The sequence below is a fragment of the Martes martes genome (genome assembly GCF_963455335.1).
Source record: "Martes martes genome assembly, chromosome: 1".
NCBI lineage: Eukaryota > Metazoa > Chordata > Mammalia > Carnivora > Mustelidae > Martes > Martes martes.
In genome coordinates, this window is record NC_137888.1 from 117047510 (window position 1) to 117065124 (window position 17615).

The 17615-nt window shown below is 37.4% G+C and overlaps 1 protein-coding gene across 5 annotated transcripts in view; it reads left to right on the forward strand.

The window, feature by feature from the left end:
• The window catches only part of LRCH3 (leucine rich repeats and calponin homology domain containing 3), a 118893-nt gene that overhangs the window by 76461 nt on the left and 24817 nt on the right, over positions 1-17615 (forward strand). For 2 of the 5 annotated variants that reach the window (XM_080796217.1, XM_080796218.1), the window contains exons 9-14: positions 97-245; positions 4026-4102; positions 9993-10044; positions 10445-10594; positions 13377-13427; positions 14926-14979. In XM_080796217.1, the coding sequence (XP_080652343.1) occupies positions 97-245; positions 4026-4102; positions 9993-10044; positions 10445-10594; positions 13377-13427; positions 14926-14979 (533 nt within the window). The remainder of the gene's footprint in view (positions 1-96; positions 246-4025; positions 4103-9992; positions 10045-10444; positions 10595-13376; positions 13428-14925; positions 14980-17615) is intronic. The other 3 variants (XM_080796219.1, XM_080796221.1, XM_080796220.1) reach the window with 2 other exon arrangements.

Here is a 17615-nt window from a genome sequence, read left to right on the forward strand (position 1 = left end):
AAATATTAGGGAAAAGAAAAGAATGCAGCTGAATGTGTTTATTGGCTGTTGAATTTGACTATTCTTTTCTGGTGTGTGTTTGTGTGGTATGGACAGTGGACCATGATCTGGACCAGATCGACTACATTGATAGCTGTACTGCAGAGGAGGAAGAGGATGAGATGAGACAGCCCAAGGGCCTGGAACCAGACAGCCTCAGTTCCCAGTTTATGGCGTACATTGAACAACGGCGAATCTCTCATGAGGTAGTACACACTTTTAAGCCTAAATATGTTGCTATCCCGTAGTAAAAACAGTTCATGATGGTATAAATTTCTGTCATATTAGTGATTTATTGGTTTAGGCCTAATTATTTGTTTTATAAAGTTCAGTCCCAATTTCATGACTGAATTTTTCAGATTTATTGTAAAAAGTCAGTAGTCTTAAGTAGGGTTTAGCTTTATTTTTCAAATAAAAAAACAAATTTCAGAATCTTGGAGAAGGAATAGGAGGAGTCCTAAGAGTATTCTATGCCCTTGAAGAAAATGCAAATGAATGTAATGCTTTTCATTCATCTTGTTCTTACTTCTTTTTTATTGTTACCAACTGGTACATCATAGCTTCATTAGTAATTACAAGGATCGAACCAAACTGTAGACTTTGGAGCAACATACAAACTTAACCATAGAATTTTTATAATTTTTTAATTATATTGGATCTTTTATCCTAAGTCACACAGAATATAAATTGTTTGCCATTATATTTCTTGGGTATCTCTTATAGTGGAGCATTGAGTTGCCTTAGAAAACAAATGAGCATTCAGCCCACAGAAGAATCACTGCCAATCCCCCAAGGGGCTCCAGTGGAAATTGCATTCTTCAGCGTATCTAGTCAGCATAATGAAACGGCTCCACTTCAGTGTGTGTGATGTTAATGTCTGGAGTTGGTCCCAAGCTCTGAGCAGGGGTTATTTGAGAAACACTTGGGGCCTTTTTGGAGAGTGATGTATTTAGCCTTTTAGAAATAGAGGATAATCACTCAAGTGGGATGTGTTGTGGAACGATATTATCATTCTTAAAAAAAAAAAAAAATCCTTCAGTTTCCCTGTCTGAAGACTTTTGAACAGTATTTTTTGTTGGTGTTCAGAAGACACTCTTATATTTAAAGTTGGATAAAGATATTTAAATCAAAGTCCTGCAGCCCAGCAATAGCAGTGTACCAGGAAATTAATGAGACTACATGTGACTCAGGATATGAACATTCTTACAAGAACAAAGGGTGACTACTTTGCAAAAAAATGAAGATTAACAATACACATTGTAATCTTAAAGGGAGTTTTTTTCTTGTGGTCTTTCTCTTTGATTATTTTATGGGTATTTTTTTATGTATAGATGAGGTATTTCTACTGAAAATAAAAATGCCTGTTATACTACTACTGAAAAGTTGTATCTTTTTTTTAATCCATTGTTTTTGCTGTTTCGTAATAGATTTTTTTAAATTCCAGCTGTATTTGTGTGGTAGTCTTTATGATTCTCTGTCATAACGCTCTTTATGACTTCTGTGTCATAAGGTTTTCAGAAATTTGGCATCTATAAAAATGTGATGAAGCAGTATTATTTTATTTATTTTTTTACTTTTTTAAAGATTTTATTTGTTTGACAGACAGAGATCACAAGTAGGCAGAGAGGCAGGCAGAGTGGGGGGGGGGAGGTGAAAGAGCAGGCTCCCTGCTGAGCAGAGAGCCTGCTGCAGGCCTTGATCCCAGGACCCTGAGATCATGACTTGAGCAGAAGGCAGAGACTTAACCCACTGAGCCACCCAGGTACCCGTAAAGCAGTATTATTTTAGATGGTTTAACAACCACCTAAAGTGTTATATTCTTTTTTTTTTTTTTAAGATTTTATTTATTTGACACAGAGAGAGAGAGCCAGCGAGAGGGGAACACAAGCGAGGGGAGAGAGAGAGGGAGAAGCAGGCTTCCACCTGAGCAGGGAGCCCAACATGGGACTCAATCCCAGGACCCTGGGATCATGACCTGAGCCAAAGGCAGGCGCTTAATGACTGAGCCACCCAGGCACCCCTAAAGTGTTACATTCTTGAATACTATCTAAGAATGGGTTACTACAAAAAAGGATCTATTTGAAATTTTAAACACTCTTCTATTATGTAATTCTGTTATAGTACTTCTCATACATAGAGGTATTATGATAAAATAGGGTATCACATGTTTATAGGGTACATTTACTTTTTTTCTTAAAGATTTTTTTTATTTATTAGAGAGAGCATGTAGGGGGGAGGGTCAGAGGAAGAAGCAGACTCCCCACTGAGCAGGTATTCCCATTACGGGACTCGATCCTGGGACTCCAGGATCATGACCCAAGCTGAAGGCAGTTGCTTAACCAACTGAGCCACCCAGGAGGCTGGGTATTACATTTACTTTTAAAATTAAGCCAATGTCACATTCGTCATGAAAATTTCATGTACCTCTTGCAGTAATTTTAGATAATGGCAGTATGTAAAACCAGTGTGTTGAGTCACTGATGTTAACATACTAGGAGAGATTTTTGTTTATTTAAGAAGGCATATTCACTTAAATTAGAGTAATTATTGTTTGATCAGAGTTCTCTAATTGTATCTCATTTTATATGATCCTAATGCCTGACTTTAAAACAGTCTTTAGCCCTTTGCAGGGCTCACCAAAGAAGATTTTCTAGTTCTATGTGATTACCTAGATTTCTTGGAGATAGACTCTAAATAGTTTTGCATTTGATTTTTATTTTTTGTTTTTTAAGATTTTATTTATTTATTTGTCAGAGAGAGAGAACAAGCAGGGGGAGCAGCAGGCAGAAAGAGAAGCAGGCTCCCCGCTGACCAAGGAGTCTGATGTGGAACTCGATTCCAGGACCCTGAGATCATGACCTGAGCCGAAGGCAGATGTTTAACTGACTGAGCAACCCAGGCATCCCTTACATTTGATTTTTTTTAGATACCCTTTTTGGATAAGTTGTTTTCTTTCCCTTAAAGAATACCCATTTTAATGTTTATTTTTGGTGTTGAAATCAGATTTTATTATTTCTATCCATTCTTATTTGACAAAATAAATGCTGTGATTACCTATAAGCCTCTTTGTAATTTTATTTCTCAATATGTGGTCCATATCACTGAGGACAGTTCAGTTTTCCTCAGTCATGTCTTTTTGAAATGACCTTAATTCTTTAGTTTACAAATAAATTAAATTGTCAATATTCTTCTTTTGGTTAACACCATATTTTACCATAAATAGAAATTAGTTTTTGCTGTATCTTAATATTCCACCAATATCCCCAGGACTATTTGTATGACTAACATAAGTAACAATTTGTGATAATATGTAAAGAAATGTAAATAAATAAATAAGTAAAGAAATGTAATCTGCCCGGAGTGCCTGGGTGGCTCAATCGGTTAAGTGTCTGCCCTTGGCTCACTTCATAATCTCAGAGTCCTGGAATCGAGCCCCATGTCGGGCTCCCTACTCAGCAGGACATCTGCTTCTTCCTCTGTCCACCCCGGCTTGTGCTCTCTCACTCTCTCAGATAAATCTTTTTTTTTTTTTTAATGTAATCTGTCCAGTGATCTCCTTATTACTAGAAATACACAAGTGAGGCCGAGAACAAGTCAGGGAAGGGCAGGTGGGAATTCCTGTCTGGATGGAAGTTTGTACTAGATGACCCCTAAGATCCTCTCCAAGCTCTTAACATCTTAGCATATAGTAGATATTACTGTATGGTCAGTGTAATTTATATAATAGAGTGAGAAGGAAATCTTTTTTAAAGAGTATTTTGGGATTATGAATAGTGTTTTGTTTATCAAAGCAGTAATATAGCCTATAGTGAATATTTTAAACATAAAAATTCACATTTAAAAAAAAATTCACATTTGAAAATTTTGTTAAAATATTTTTTAGTGTAATCTATAGATCCCTAAATGCCAAGTCAGATGTGGATTATGCAGCGACAATGTTTTGGATACATCTGTTAAATTGATTTATTTCTGCTGTTTTGGCCTAGGGTTCACCCATAAAGCCAGTACCTCTGAGGGAGTTTCAAAAAACAGAGGACATGAGAAGATATTTACATCAAAACAGGTTTGAAAAAACCAATTCTCATTTGTTTCAATCTTTAAAACTCATTAGTAAGAGCATGAAATAATTTTGGTTTTGTGCAGACATATGTATGGCGAAGATATTTAGACTCTGTTTTAGATACCGTGTAGAGCTGAGTGACAGTGTGCTTTGTGCTCATGTAATAGAAAAAGAAGTAAAATTGATTTATTGATTCTAAATTCAGATTGCCTAAACCATTATATGTATAATTATGTGATTTGAAGGTACTTGATGGCAGTGAGATTTTATGGTGATATGTCTGAATTTATGCATAAAGAAGGCTAAATGAGTTTCAGGAGTCCTGAATTTTTTATTTTTCATTCTTTGCTTAAACTTTTGACTAGAAACAGGGAGCCAGGCAGAGACATCAGTATGTTTCCTCCTTCCTATCTCAATTGATATGATCTTTTCACTACACTTAGTGCCTCACAGAATATTTCTGAAATTAACTTGACCAATTAGAGCACTGCTGCTTATTCTTGAATTCCAAATGTTTCTTGCATACACCATATCACAGTAGTTGAAAAATTCACAGCCTTTGGGTCTTTGCTTCCTCTCTGTTTTTATGAAGTCTTAAAGCAGTAGACTTGATAAACTTGTTCTTAAACAACAGTAAATTTTCTTTGTAGAAAGTGTCATACATAGATCTTCACTTATACTTGATGGGATATTAAAGTTGTTTAGGAAACTGAGATATAGATGAGTAAAGAAAATTTGGGGAGGAGAGTGAAAGAAAAAAAATCTCTTAATTGGCCTTCTTTAGTCTTACCAGTTAGTTCTTGGGGATTTAGTTGAATTTCATATCTTTGAAATTTATCTCAGAATGGCTTTTTAGTTGCCATGAGTCCTTATATTGAGGGGGGTTTGCAGTTGTGTTTTTCCACTTTGGGAGGTCCCATGCTTTATCTCCTGTCCCTTTTACCTCCTGCATCCATCATAAGTAAAGCTCAAGATTCTAGAATTTAATAGAAACTCCCAAGGTAAAAGCCAGCTTTTTTTTTTCCTTAGTTACCTTATGTATTAGTTTTCTAATACTCATGTAACAAATTACCACATATTTAGTGGCTTAAGACATAATATCTCAGTTTATAATGTCTCAGTTCTATAGGATAGAAGTGTGGGCAGACCTTCATTCTTGCCTTCATTTTCCTCTTAGGGTCTCATAAGCGAAAGTCATGGCACTGGCTGGCCTAGATTCTTACCTGCAGACCCTGGGGGAGAATCCACTTCCAGGCTCATGCAGGTTGTTGGCAGAATTCAATTTCATATAGTTATATCACTGAGGTCCCTGTTACTTTGCTGACTTTCAGCTGAGACTCCATTTTTAGCTTCTGGAGTCTGCCCACATTCTTTGGTTCCTAGCTCCTTCCATCTTCAGGTCAGCAATGGCAAGCCATTTTGAATCTCTTCTCACATTTTCAGTCTCTCTGATTTCCCTTTCTGTCATATCCCACAAACTCTCTTGCTTTCCTCTTCTGTTTTTTCCCCCAGTTTTATTGAAAAATAATTGACATAAGTCACTGCATAAGTTTAAGGCATACAGCATGATAGTTTGATTTACGTATGTTATGAGGTGATCACGATAGGTTTAGTTAATAGCCATCTTCTCATATAAATACAATAACAAATTTTCTTTCTCCATGTGATAAGAACTTTCAGGGTTTACTTTCTTAACAACTTTCCTGTATATCACACAGCAATGCTAACTATAGTCATCATGTTGTACATTACATTCCTAGTACTCATTTATCTTATAGCTGAAGTTTGTAGCTTAGACCACCTCCCTCCAGTTGCCCCCACCTTCTGCTTTGAGGAGTTCCCATGATCACATTAGACCCATCTGGATAATTTTCCCACTTCAAGGTCAACCATTTAGGAACCTTAATTTCATCTGCAAAGTCCTTTTTGGCATTTCACACATTTATTGGAGTAACACCAGGGGGTGGAAATAATAGGGGCCAAAAATCTGCCTACCTAACCTTAAGCCAGTGTTCTCGTTTTATGACTTTCTTAGAAATTTTTGCTCTGCCAGCACTGAGGGAATCTTCCCTTATTGGAGCCTGTGCTTCCAGACCTAGTAGTTTTCCATCTATATTCATTTATATCACCCTCTATTAAGGGACAGACCCTGGTGATGCCTGGGTGGCTCAGTCAGTTTAGCCTCTGCCTTTGGCTCAGCTCATGATCCCAGAGTCCTGGGATTGAGCCCCATGTCGGGCTCCCTGCTCAGTGGGGAGCCTGCTTCTCCCTCTCTCTCTCTGCGCCTCTCCCTACTTGTGCTCTCTCTCTCTCAAATAAATAAAACCATAAAAGAATTTAAAAAGTGACAGATCCTGGATTCAAACTAGGTTACAATTAATTCTAAAGTCCATGATTTTAACAATTACCCCATGTTGCTTCTCCCAGACTAGTCACAGTACTGGACTCACTTGTGTCTCATTCTTTATTGGTTATATTTCAGCCAGAAATCTTACCCTACCAACCTACTCCTCTCTTCTCTTGAAAATTTTTGAGTAAGAGTGTACTGCCTGGGAGTGCTAATAAGATAAATGTTGGGAAGGATTAGTAAAAAATTTAAGGAAGTTTTTTTTTTTTTTCCCAACTTCAGTGTTATTTTAAACCTTGTCTAAGGAGTTATTAAGTAATTTGTTCTATACCTTTAAAAAAATTATGATTTATTCTGTCAAAGCTTTTTAGGTTGTTTTTTTTTTTAAGATTTTATTTGCTTAACAGAGAGACAGCGAGAGAGGGAACACAAGCAGGGGGAGTGGGAGAGGTAGAAGCAGGCCCCTCCCAAAGGCGGACGCTTGACAACTAAGCCACCGAGGCACCCCTAGGAGGTGGTATTTTAATTATTTTATTAAAGGTAAAAAATATGGCTATACTCTTGAGGTCATATGAAACAGGTTTTTTTAGGGGCGCCTAGATGGCTCAGTCAGTTAGGCGGCTGCCTTTGGCTCGGGTCATGATCCCAGCCGGGGTCCTGGGATCGAGCCCTGCATCGGGCTCCCTGCTCAGTGGAGAGCGTGCATGCTTCTCCCTTTCCCTTTGCCTGCTGCTCTGCCTGCTTGTGCTCGCTCTCTCTGTCAAATAAATAAATAAAATCTTTAAAAAACAAAAACAGGTTTTTAAAAACTTATTTTTTAATACCTGGAAATTTAAAAAAAAAAGAATTTTGTGAATACTTCAAAGATGTGGAACCAATATAAGAAAAGAAATGTGAAGAGAAAGAGAACAAGAGTATGGCTTAAGTTTTGCTTTTTTACGTATTACCTTTTTTTAAATTTAGGGAAGTATAATGTAGGCCAGTGTTTCTCAATAGATTCTAGCACCACTCTTAGTGGATATTTGAAATGTATTTATTTGATTTGGGAATTAGTTGCCAAAATTATTATAGGTGTTACTGGCAGGCATTAAGGCTAAACTACCTATAATGTGCAGAACAATCTTGTGCAACAAAAAAATTATCTGAAATGTTGTGACACTCACCTTAGCACCTGGTGATTGGCTTGAGGGAGCTGTCCATTCTCACTGCCACTTTTATTCTCCCATATGCCATGCTTCACTCTTTGCCACCATCTTTAACTTTTCACAGCTTAGTTTTTGCCATTGCAGGTAATTGTTTTCTATATGTGTGCCCATATGCTTTTAGGTCTCCATGCTTTTCACTTTCTCCTTCCTACACTCTGCCACTGTAAAGTGGGGAAGTGTGGAATAGTAGAAGCCACTAATCTCCAAGTCAGGGGGCTTGAATTCTGATCCGGGCTCTGGCCCTAGTAGCTATCATTGAACTTCTGAGGGCCTTAGTTTTCTCTTTTGTAAAGTTAGTGGCGTGGACTCCATGATTTCTGAGGTACCTCCAGTTCTCGTAGGCAGCATACATAGAAGAAGAAAAATCAGACTACCACTGAGTCAGATAAGAATTCAAATCAGGTAGATAAGGATTACTGGCTGTATCACGTTGGGAAAGTTCCTTAACTTCCATGCTTCAGCTTCTCAACTGTAAAATGAGGATTACAATAGTTCTATTCCTAAAATTTCATGAAGAATAGTTGAGAAACACTGTGTATCAAATATATAGTACATGGAAGGAGCTCAAAGATAGTTTCTATGTGCCTCTGAAGAACGTTGCCCAAAAAATGACACGAATCGTAGTTGACAAATGCAGAAGTATTGATTACACATGTACATCAAGAGGAAAAGTCCCAATTTTAAAGAACAAGAAGGTTCTAAAAAACACCTTTTCTAAGAAGTTCTCCATAGGTTGGAATCTATAGAAAAGGCTTGAAGTAAGGAATTAGTATATGATATGTGAAGAGATCTTATTAGAGAAAAGATTCCATAGTGGGTGTGTTTCTGAAATGGGCTAAGAGTCCTGAAATCCAGGTTGAAAATTTTGTTTTTTTTTTTTTATTTTTTTTATTTGACAGACAGAGATCACAAGTAGGCAGAGAGGCAGGCAGAGAGAGGGAAAGCAGGCTCCCTGCTGAGCAGAGAGCCCGACGTGGGGCTCGATCCCAGGACCCTGAGATCACGACCTGAGCCGAAGGCAGAGGCTTTAACCCACTGAGCCACCCAGGCGCCCCGAAAAATTTGGTTTTTTATTAGTTGGTAATAAGAAACTACTAGAGCTTTGGGAGGTTTGTTTTTATTTCCCTAGTAACACACTGTTTTAATGCATTTAAGTCAACCTGACAGGCTAATAATCATAGTTTAAAATTTCAGGTCCTGGGATGCCTGGGTGGCTCAGTTGGTTGAGCGGCTGCCTTCAGCTCAGGTCATGATCCCGGCGTCCTGGGATTGAGTCCCACATCGGGCCCCTTGCTCGGCAGGGAGCCTGCTTTGCCCTCTGCCTCTGCCTGCCACTCTGTCTGCCTGTGCTCTCTCTCTCTCTCTCTCTAATAAATAAAATCTTTAAAAAAAAAATTTTTTTTTTTAAAGATTTTATTTATTTGACAGAGATCACAAGTAGGGAGAGAGGCAGACAGAGAGAGAGAGAGGGAAGCAGGCTCCCCACTGAGCAGAGAGCCCGATGTGGGACTCGATCCCAGGACCCTGAGATTATGACCTGAGCCGAAGGCAGCGGCTTAACCCACTGAGCCACCCAGGCGCCCAAATTTTTTTTTTTAATTAAAAAAATTTTATAAAATTTCAGGTCCTAAATGTCACAGTGTCACTGTTCCCAACATTGTTAGGTGAGACACAAATGAGTAACAGACTCTTGAAACACTAAATCCAATTCAGCAAAAAGATAAATACCAAACTGTAAGATTTAGCACTAATAAAACCGAGAAGCAACTTCTGCTGGTTTTTTTAAAGCATCAAATCAGGTTTTATCTCTTTCTTAAAAATAAAAATCAGAATATTTACTTTTATTATTCAAATTGCTACATCAGTTGAAAATGGGAGTAGGAGTGCTTTACAAGAACAGTTGCCAGGTTCTGTCATCTTCCAGAATCCTATGGGTAAAATGACTTTGTATATAAAATGATCTCATTTACATGTATCTTGTTTCAATCATAGTAATGAGATAATAATTATGTATACTATAAAGAAATGATACTGTTTGAAAAGTGATCTCAAATATCTGTCTGGTCAGCACTGGCTGACATAGACCATTGTTAGCTGTCTGTAGACTGATCAATGATACCATCACATGAAATGTGAGTTGGAGGCATCTCATATTCCTGTAGCTTCATTTAATGACTTGGGCTCAGGTTTACAGAATGTAATCAGTCTTTCATTGCTGACCAGACAGTTTGCCTATTGATTAATAGTATGCTACATTAACAATAAAATTTTACTTAGCTTTTATATATCTGCCTATCTTATCAAAGAATTTTTTGTCTCCCCCCCCCCTTTTTTGGGTCAGGGTTCCAGTTGAGCCATCTTCTGTCATGTCACTATCACCAAGTCACAATCAGGTAAAAAAAAAAATTCTATTTCAGGTTTGATTTTTTTAAAAATTAAGATGATTTTCTATTTTTATAACACTCAAGTTACCCTTAATTGCCAGATATGTGTAAATTTCAGTACCTGTCTCCTCCAAAATACAGTCACTACAACATGTGCAACTAATACTTGCTAGTAGTGTTTTTTAGACACCAGACAGAAAGTAAATCTTTACTGACATGATGGCTCTATAGCATATACAAGAACACAGTACAAAGATGGGAAAAGATGCGCAGTAAACACACTTAAAGAAATTCTAGGCGACTGCAAAATAGAAATTGTTTGGGTCAGCAGTAGTTTCCTGAATTGCGTAGGAATATTGACAAGTGGACCTTTATCCCCACTTGCATGTGCAAAATACTTTTGTTCCAGTTATCACATACAGACTTGGAACTTCATCGGAGAAGAGAACAGTTAGTAGAGCGAACTCGGAGAGAGGCCCAGCTTGCCGCCCTACAGTATGAGGAGGAGAAAATAAGGACCAAGCAGATCCAGAGAGATGCTGTCCTGGACTTTGTCAAGGTGAGATTTTTGCCATATCTCATTGAAACTCCTAAAGTGTTTTAGAAGTAAGTGCTTATTTGTTTTGCTGAGGCTATCAGTGTTTGTCTTAAAGTGTCAGCTTCCTTTTATGTCACTATAAGGAATCTTGAGTAAGTAGTGTAATTGTCACCTACTTGTGATTAGATGAACTGTCCTCCTGTAGATAGGCTGAGAAGTGATCCTCTTGTTCTTGGGACACTAGTCTCTTCCTCTTCATTAGCAGTCTGTCTTTAGACATCTCACTTTGCTGTCCAGCTGCCACTTCCTCAATCTCTAGTACATTAATAAAGATCAGTACATTAATAAAGACAGGAAAGTGCCACATAAACCGTAAAGTGCCATGCACATGTAAACTCTTGTTTTTCAAGCCCGTCTCTGACTTCCTTTGCTGAGCACCAAACTTTCAGAGGTTAACAGGCTTAATACTTCAGAGTCATCTTTGAGGCTTTCCCTTCTTTTGTCTCTGCACCTATTTGGGCAATAACCCCTGTTAATACTTCTTCTTTCTTTTTTTTAAATTTACAGCCTCAATAGTTGCATCTAAACCTGTTTTTTGTCTTTCCTTTTTTCTTTTTTTTTCTCTTGCCTGTATCACTTAAAGTCTTTTTGTTCAGAAATCACCTTGGATTTTTCTCATCATTTTCTGTTTGTCTGTTCAAGATCTGTCTCTCCCATTTATCTGTAAGCCCCATGAAGACAGGGGGCATGTTTGTCTTATTTATTCACTGCTACATTCCTAGATCTTAGCAGGTCTTAGCCCACAGTAAAGCTCAGTAAATATTTGTTAAAGGAATGATTGAATGAATGAATCACTCTTGGCCTCTAGAGCTTTCTGTCTTGTGTTTCATAACTCTAGCCAAAGACCCTCTTTTTAAGTACCATACACATGAGTGAAAGTACCGTAAGTACTTACACATGTTATAAGTACCATACACATGATGAAATTCTTTTATTCTTTTCCAAATGTATCAAACCCAGGATGATCTTTGATGCTCAGAGAGGATGACAGTTTGCCTAGGTTAAATACTCAGCTAGTTAGTGGCAGAGCACTGTTATGATCAAGACAGGTTGAACAGAAAATGGAAATAAGGTTGGCAGAAAATGAAAACCTTCTTTAAAAAAAAAGAAAAAGGGTGGCTCCAAACCCTAGATAATCTGTGATCACAGTGCTATACTGACTGTCCGTAAATAATGACAGCTGACACATACTATATCCTAAGCACTGTTCTGTGTATTCTACATTAATTAATTCACTTAGCTTGCCTTCTCTAGAAGCCACATAACTAGTAAGAGACAATTACATTGTAGATGGTCTTGATTAAATGCTAAATTAGGGTTTGAACTTGATCTATTAGATAGAAGAGAACAATTAGAAGTTCTAAAACAGGAGAAAAACAGAGAAAAGATACTTCCAAAAAACTAATCTACTTGTGTTAGAATATGTTAGAAAGAAAGATGAGGTAAATGAAATAGAGAGTAATTGGCAATAATTAGGGTGCAAAATGAAGGCGTAGAACCACATGATTTCTGAGGTTCCTAAGGAGAGGCAGTGTTACACATTTGAATCCAGCTTAGCTACTCAGTATGTGCTTGACTTTGGGAAAGAATGGTTCTGTGCCTTTAATTTCCCCATAGGTGTGGTATTTAATTGTTAAATATTAACTCGGAATTATTATGGGTGCACCTAGAACTTTTACTAGTGTGGTGAGTGCTACACCCCTGACCACCACAATGGATTCTATAAATGAGAGATTTGAAGAGAAGCATCTGTATGTTTTATACATAAATGTAGTGAATGTTGAATAAATCATTGAAGATGAATGAAAAGAAGATCCCAAAGCAAAATTTTGAGCTAAGATTCCAAAGCAAGATTTTGAGTTAAAAGATTTTGAATAGGAGGCTAGCTTTGTGGAAAGAATATAAGGATTCAGAGTCAAAAGATGTAGGTGCATTCTCAGTTATGCTACTTGCCAACTTTGTGACTTATCTTGCACATATCATTTAACCTCTCTTGTCCTCAATTCTTTTGTCTTTGAATAAATATGATTATGGTGTTCATTTATCTCCGAGAATAAGAAGAATCACTTAAGATAATGTGTATAAGAATGAATGCTGTGAAGTGTGTAAGCCTGATGATTCACAGACCTGTACCCCTGGGGCAAATAATACATTATATGTTAATTAAAAAAGAAGAATACATTGTAAAACAGTGACTATAGAGATGGTATATAGTATTATTATTTGACATAGTAACAGAAATTAGCTAATTGGGGGAAGAGCCAGTTAATATGGGAAACTGGGTTTGTTTTTGAGCATGTTGAACATAACATGACAGTGGGTTTACAAATAGAATATCCACAGGCTGTTGAAAATGCAAACCTGAAGACTGGCTGAAGGAGAGAGCTAGAGGTGTTAACACTAGACAAAGAGAGAATGGTTTCATTGAGAGAATATAGTGAGAGATTACCATTCTGGTTGTGAACATGTGTGTGCATGTACATATGAAAAACATACTTTTTCTATTTCTGTTTATAGATGCTTATAGATGTATGAAATACTGTCAGTTTATTGCCTTCCTCGTTTAAATTATAAGCTGTTTAAGGGAAAGGGCAACATCTTCTAACCAGTAAATCTAGAAAAGTGCTGCATGTGAGAGATACGGAAGTTAATGTGGGTGATTATCTTGGTAAATAGAATTTATCATTTCCAGTGTTCCAGATTCTAACCAACTTCCCTTTCTTGGGGGCTTGGGGGTGTGTAGCACAAAGCGTCACAAAGTCCACAAAAACAACAACCCCCCTTAGATGGTGAGGTAAGTCTATATAATCACCTTTTCTTTGGAATTTTTTATTATTGCAATGGAAATGAAATGTTCTGTATGTGATTATCATGTGTTCTCAGTGGTCAAAATATTCCCATTTTCCTTACCCCTCACAAAATTCTACTTATTCAGGAGGAGGTACATGGACCGGGGAGTTTATCCAAGTCTATAGATCAGGGTTTTTTAATCTAGACTAATGCATCTGGAGATTATTTATTCCCTTCCCGTATGCGCACCAGAAGTATCATCTCCCTCATCCATTTCAAAGCAGAGTGTGTAGTGAGAGGGAGACCTGAGAGCTGTGTGTGACAGGCATAAATGCTATTGGTATTGAAGTAAAAGATACTACATAGATTTCAGCTCCAGGGCTCACTTCCTGAGTGTGTATGTTATTGATTATATGGCATACACAATTTTATAATATTAAGTAGTACATTTTCATTATAAGTAAACATGTAAAATTAATTGCTTAACCTTTTAAAAATGTACCTGTTTTGATCTGTTAAAATGAAACTTACTGAATATTTTATTGTAGTTGGCTTTTTTATTAAAAGCCACTTTTCTCTCTCTTTGCCTTCTTGTTTTTTTCAGTTTATGATCATTGCTTCCTTAAAAATGCATAAAGGCATTGTTTAATATGACTTTTGAATCTGCTTTCTTTAAAGTAAATTACTTAAAAACCTAACAAGGGGCTTTACAAATTTCAGCACAGAGGTTTTTAAAGCACAGGTGTTACTGGAATGGTAAAATGCATTGTTTGAAATGTTTTTAATTATCCATTATAAAGGTTTTTTTTTTCTTTATCTCAGTGGACATATGGTCACTACTTCTGGTTATCTCAGAACTTAGCCATTGGTATAATACCTGAAAGAGTAACTCAGCTTTTTCAGTAGTCTTTTCTTCACAAGGTAATAATAAAGGTACAAACCTTTCACAGACAAAGTTAATACCGTCTTCTTTTTTTACCCCCAAATTTCCTTCTTAATGGTCATTCTGGAGTAAAGTCATTATTTAAAATTTTAAACTTCTCCGGAAAATAAGTTACAGTTTTTAAGTTTTCCAGGTGTACTCTTGCTTTGTCTGAGAAAAGTAATGAAGAGATGCATAGACTAGAACTCATGACTTTTGGGTTTATTGTTTTTGTTACTGACTGATTAAATGACTACTAATTCTTTGTTACTGCTACAACTATATTTCAGCTTTCTCTTCTGTGAATAGAGAATAATCCCTGTTTCCTCCTTGCTTTAGTCAGTTTTTAAGCAATAAGATCATATTTGAAATTGTTTAAGCTCTTTAGAAGAAAATCATGATTCAGAATCAGTTTATTAGCTGTTAGGATACATGAATTCAAAATGATCGTGAATGTGATCCCATATGTTAGCATCTTCAGTGTGTCTTAATATATCTCTTTGCTTGTGTATTTGTGAAATATGTCATGTGTGTGCATAGTTTGTTTTTGACATTGCTCCATTTCTCTCCACCTCTCCAGTGTCCCTTCCCATCCAGAAGGTCTCAGCACACTGATGATAGTGCCTTGTTAGTGGTAAGAGCCTTGCACGAAATGGAGTTATATATTGCTGTGTCTAGAGATTGGAGAACAGTCGTTATACTTCTCATTCAGAAAGTATCTAAATATCATAAAACATGATGAGCATCATTACTAAATGCTTTATAAGTAGATAGAACAGTTTCCTACATTACTTTCATGATTTACCCAGTGTTTCAGCAATCTGCCTCTCTGATTCAGATACCTTTGTTAGTGTTTCCAAAAGTAAAATGTTCACGATGTGAACATTTGTGAACACATGTTGCGATCCATGTTGGCTTTGTATGGGGGTTAGGAGGAGGGGGCATAATTTGTTTTATAAATGTCATTTCTAATTCCAGGTGCATTTACTTTATTAATCATTAATTTGGTTGGTGAATCACCTGTGTGTCAAGTGAATTAACTTATTCCATGACTAATTACACAACTGTGTATTTGCCATGCTATTTTATTATCTATTTTAAGCTACTGAAAACCCCAAACTTACATCTCAGGATTATCCCTCCACGCCCCTTTTTTAAATTCTGGGAAAACATTAACTTGGAATGTTACCTACTGATCATTTTTAACACTGGTTTACTTTTAGTGCCTTTCATCAGCTGAAAATGAGTATAACGTAAGAGCTGTATTGAAGATCTTAGAAAGTTTTATCAGCCTTGCAAGAGAATCCTAACATTTACAAAACTGCTTTCCCCATCATGTTTTATGATATTTTTTACAGTACGTTGAAAACTAGCAGTTCAAAAGTGCAGTGTGTGTAGGAATTCCTGGCTTCCGTGCTGGTACGTGCTGCCGTTGTGGGCACCGCTGCGTGGGCTGCAGACTAGGGTGTGAACATCTCACATAGACTTCCACTGTCAGTGCTTCTGTGTGTTCTGCAATGATAAGTTCCTTTGAGATGGATAAAACACATTTTAACTGGGCAGTCTTAGAGCGAAATAAACCCACGCTCTGGAGTTTTAGTGGAAATTAATTGTCATGAGAAGCAAGTAACTTAAATTAATGCAGAAAAATATTGAGAGACACTACCGGAATTTATCTTTTACTCCTCACAGCAGTCTTAACAGGGAAGATTAAACCTGTCACATTTTACGAACTGTTACTGAGGCATAGAATGTTTTGTCCAGAATGCAATTTGTCCAAGGTCACATCGCTTAAGTAAGTAAGTGCAAGACTGGGTTCAAATCTTGATCTGGCTGACTTGAGAACCTGCATTAAACACCACGGTGTATTGCCTCTCGTACTGTAATTGAAAACAACTTAGGAGACTGAGGTGAGATTTAATAACACATATAGGAAGTGATAGAAGTCTGAGTGCCCACGCTTCTTTGTCGAGGAAAAAGTGGAACTTGGAAAAGCAACTGAATTCCCTCAGTGTGAAATTTAAAATGGATTTTAGCCATTTATAGACCACACGCACTTGTATTTTTCTCATCAGTATTCTTGTTTGACCTAAATGAGATGGCCTTGAAAAGCAAGCACCACATCTCACGTACTTTTGTATGCCAAATAATGGCCAAAGCTATGCAAAAAAGAGTGTTTAAAAGTATACCTCTGATTTTCTCAGACTACTCTTTGATGGCCTTATATGATAGAATTAAGTCCTAACTTTGTCTTTTTTTTAGAGAGGGAGCTGGGGAGGGACAGAGGGTGAGGGAGAGAGAGAATCTTAAGCTGACTCTACTAGCATGGAGCCCAACTTGGGCCTCGATGCAGGGCTCAATCTTGTGACCCTGAGATCATGATGTGAGCTGAAATCAAGAGCTGGACACTTAACCGACTGAGCCACCCAGGCACCCCAAGTCCTAACTTCTTAACATGGCCTACAAGTTCCTGCACACTCCGTCTCATCTCTCTAGGCTCATGCTATACCAGCATTTTTTCAGCTTTTCAGATAAGGCCAGCCCATTTCTACCTCACAACCTTTGGCAGAGGCAGTTTCCCTCAGCATGGACTGCATCTCCCTCCCTGCATAGATCCATTGGGTAATTCCTACTCGTCTGTCAGGTATCAGCTTAAATGTCACACTTTTAAAACAGTTTTTCTGCAACCTACAGCCCCCAAACCGCCACTGTCATTTTTCTCATCCTCGTACTTTTAGGTGGGCGTTTATTGGTTTGTATCTCTTCCCTGTTAGACTACAGGCTGTAAGCTTTCTGGGCACAGGGATGTTCTCTGTTGCAATTACCTGTGTATACTCAGTCCCCATCACTGTCCCTGGGATGGGTTAAGTGCTCAATAAATATTTCCTCAGTGAACACATAAATGCTATGTAATAATCACTCATTAAATTGTTTCATGATGAAAAGGTCTGATGATACAGCAAGGTGTAAATGCTAAATTTGATTTAAAGACCTTGAAGTATAGGATTTGAAATAACTATCAGTGGTGTTTAATATCCATGACATAAACCTTCTCTTAGGGCTGCCCTTCAGGCGTCTGTTGCTTTCGTCTCTATCCCATCTACATCTGTGTCTCGTCTCAGAATCTAGAGACTATCCTGGGCTCATTTCACTTCCTCTTCCTCTTTCCTCCACTCCTTTTGTCCTCTGACAATGTAGTGGCTTTTAGCCTTTTCATGTTTGAGATTGTTAGTAATCCCAGTACATTTGGTTATAAAGAGGCCCAGAAAA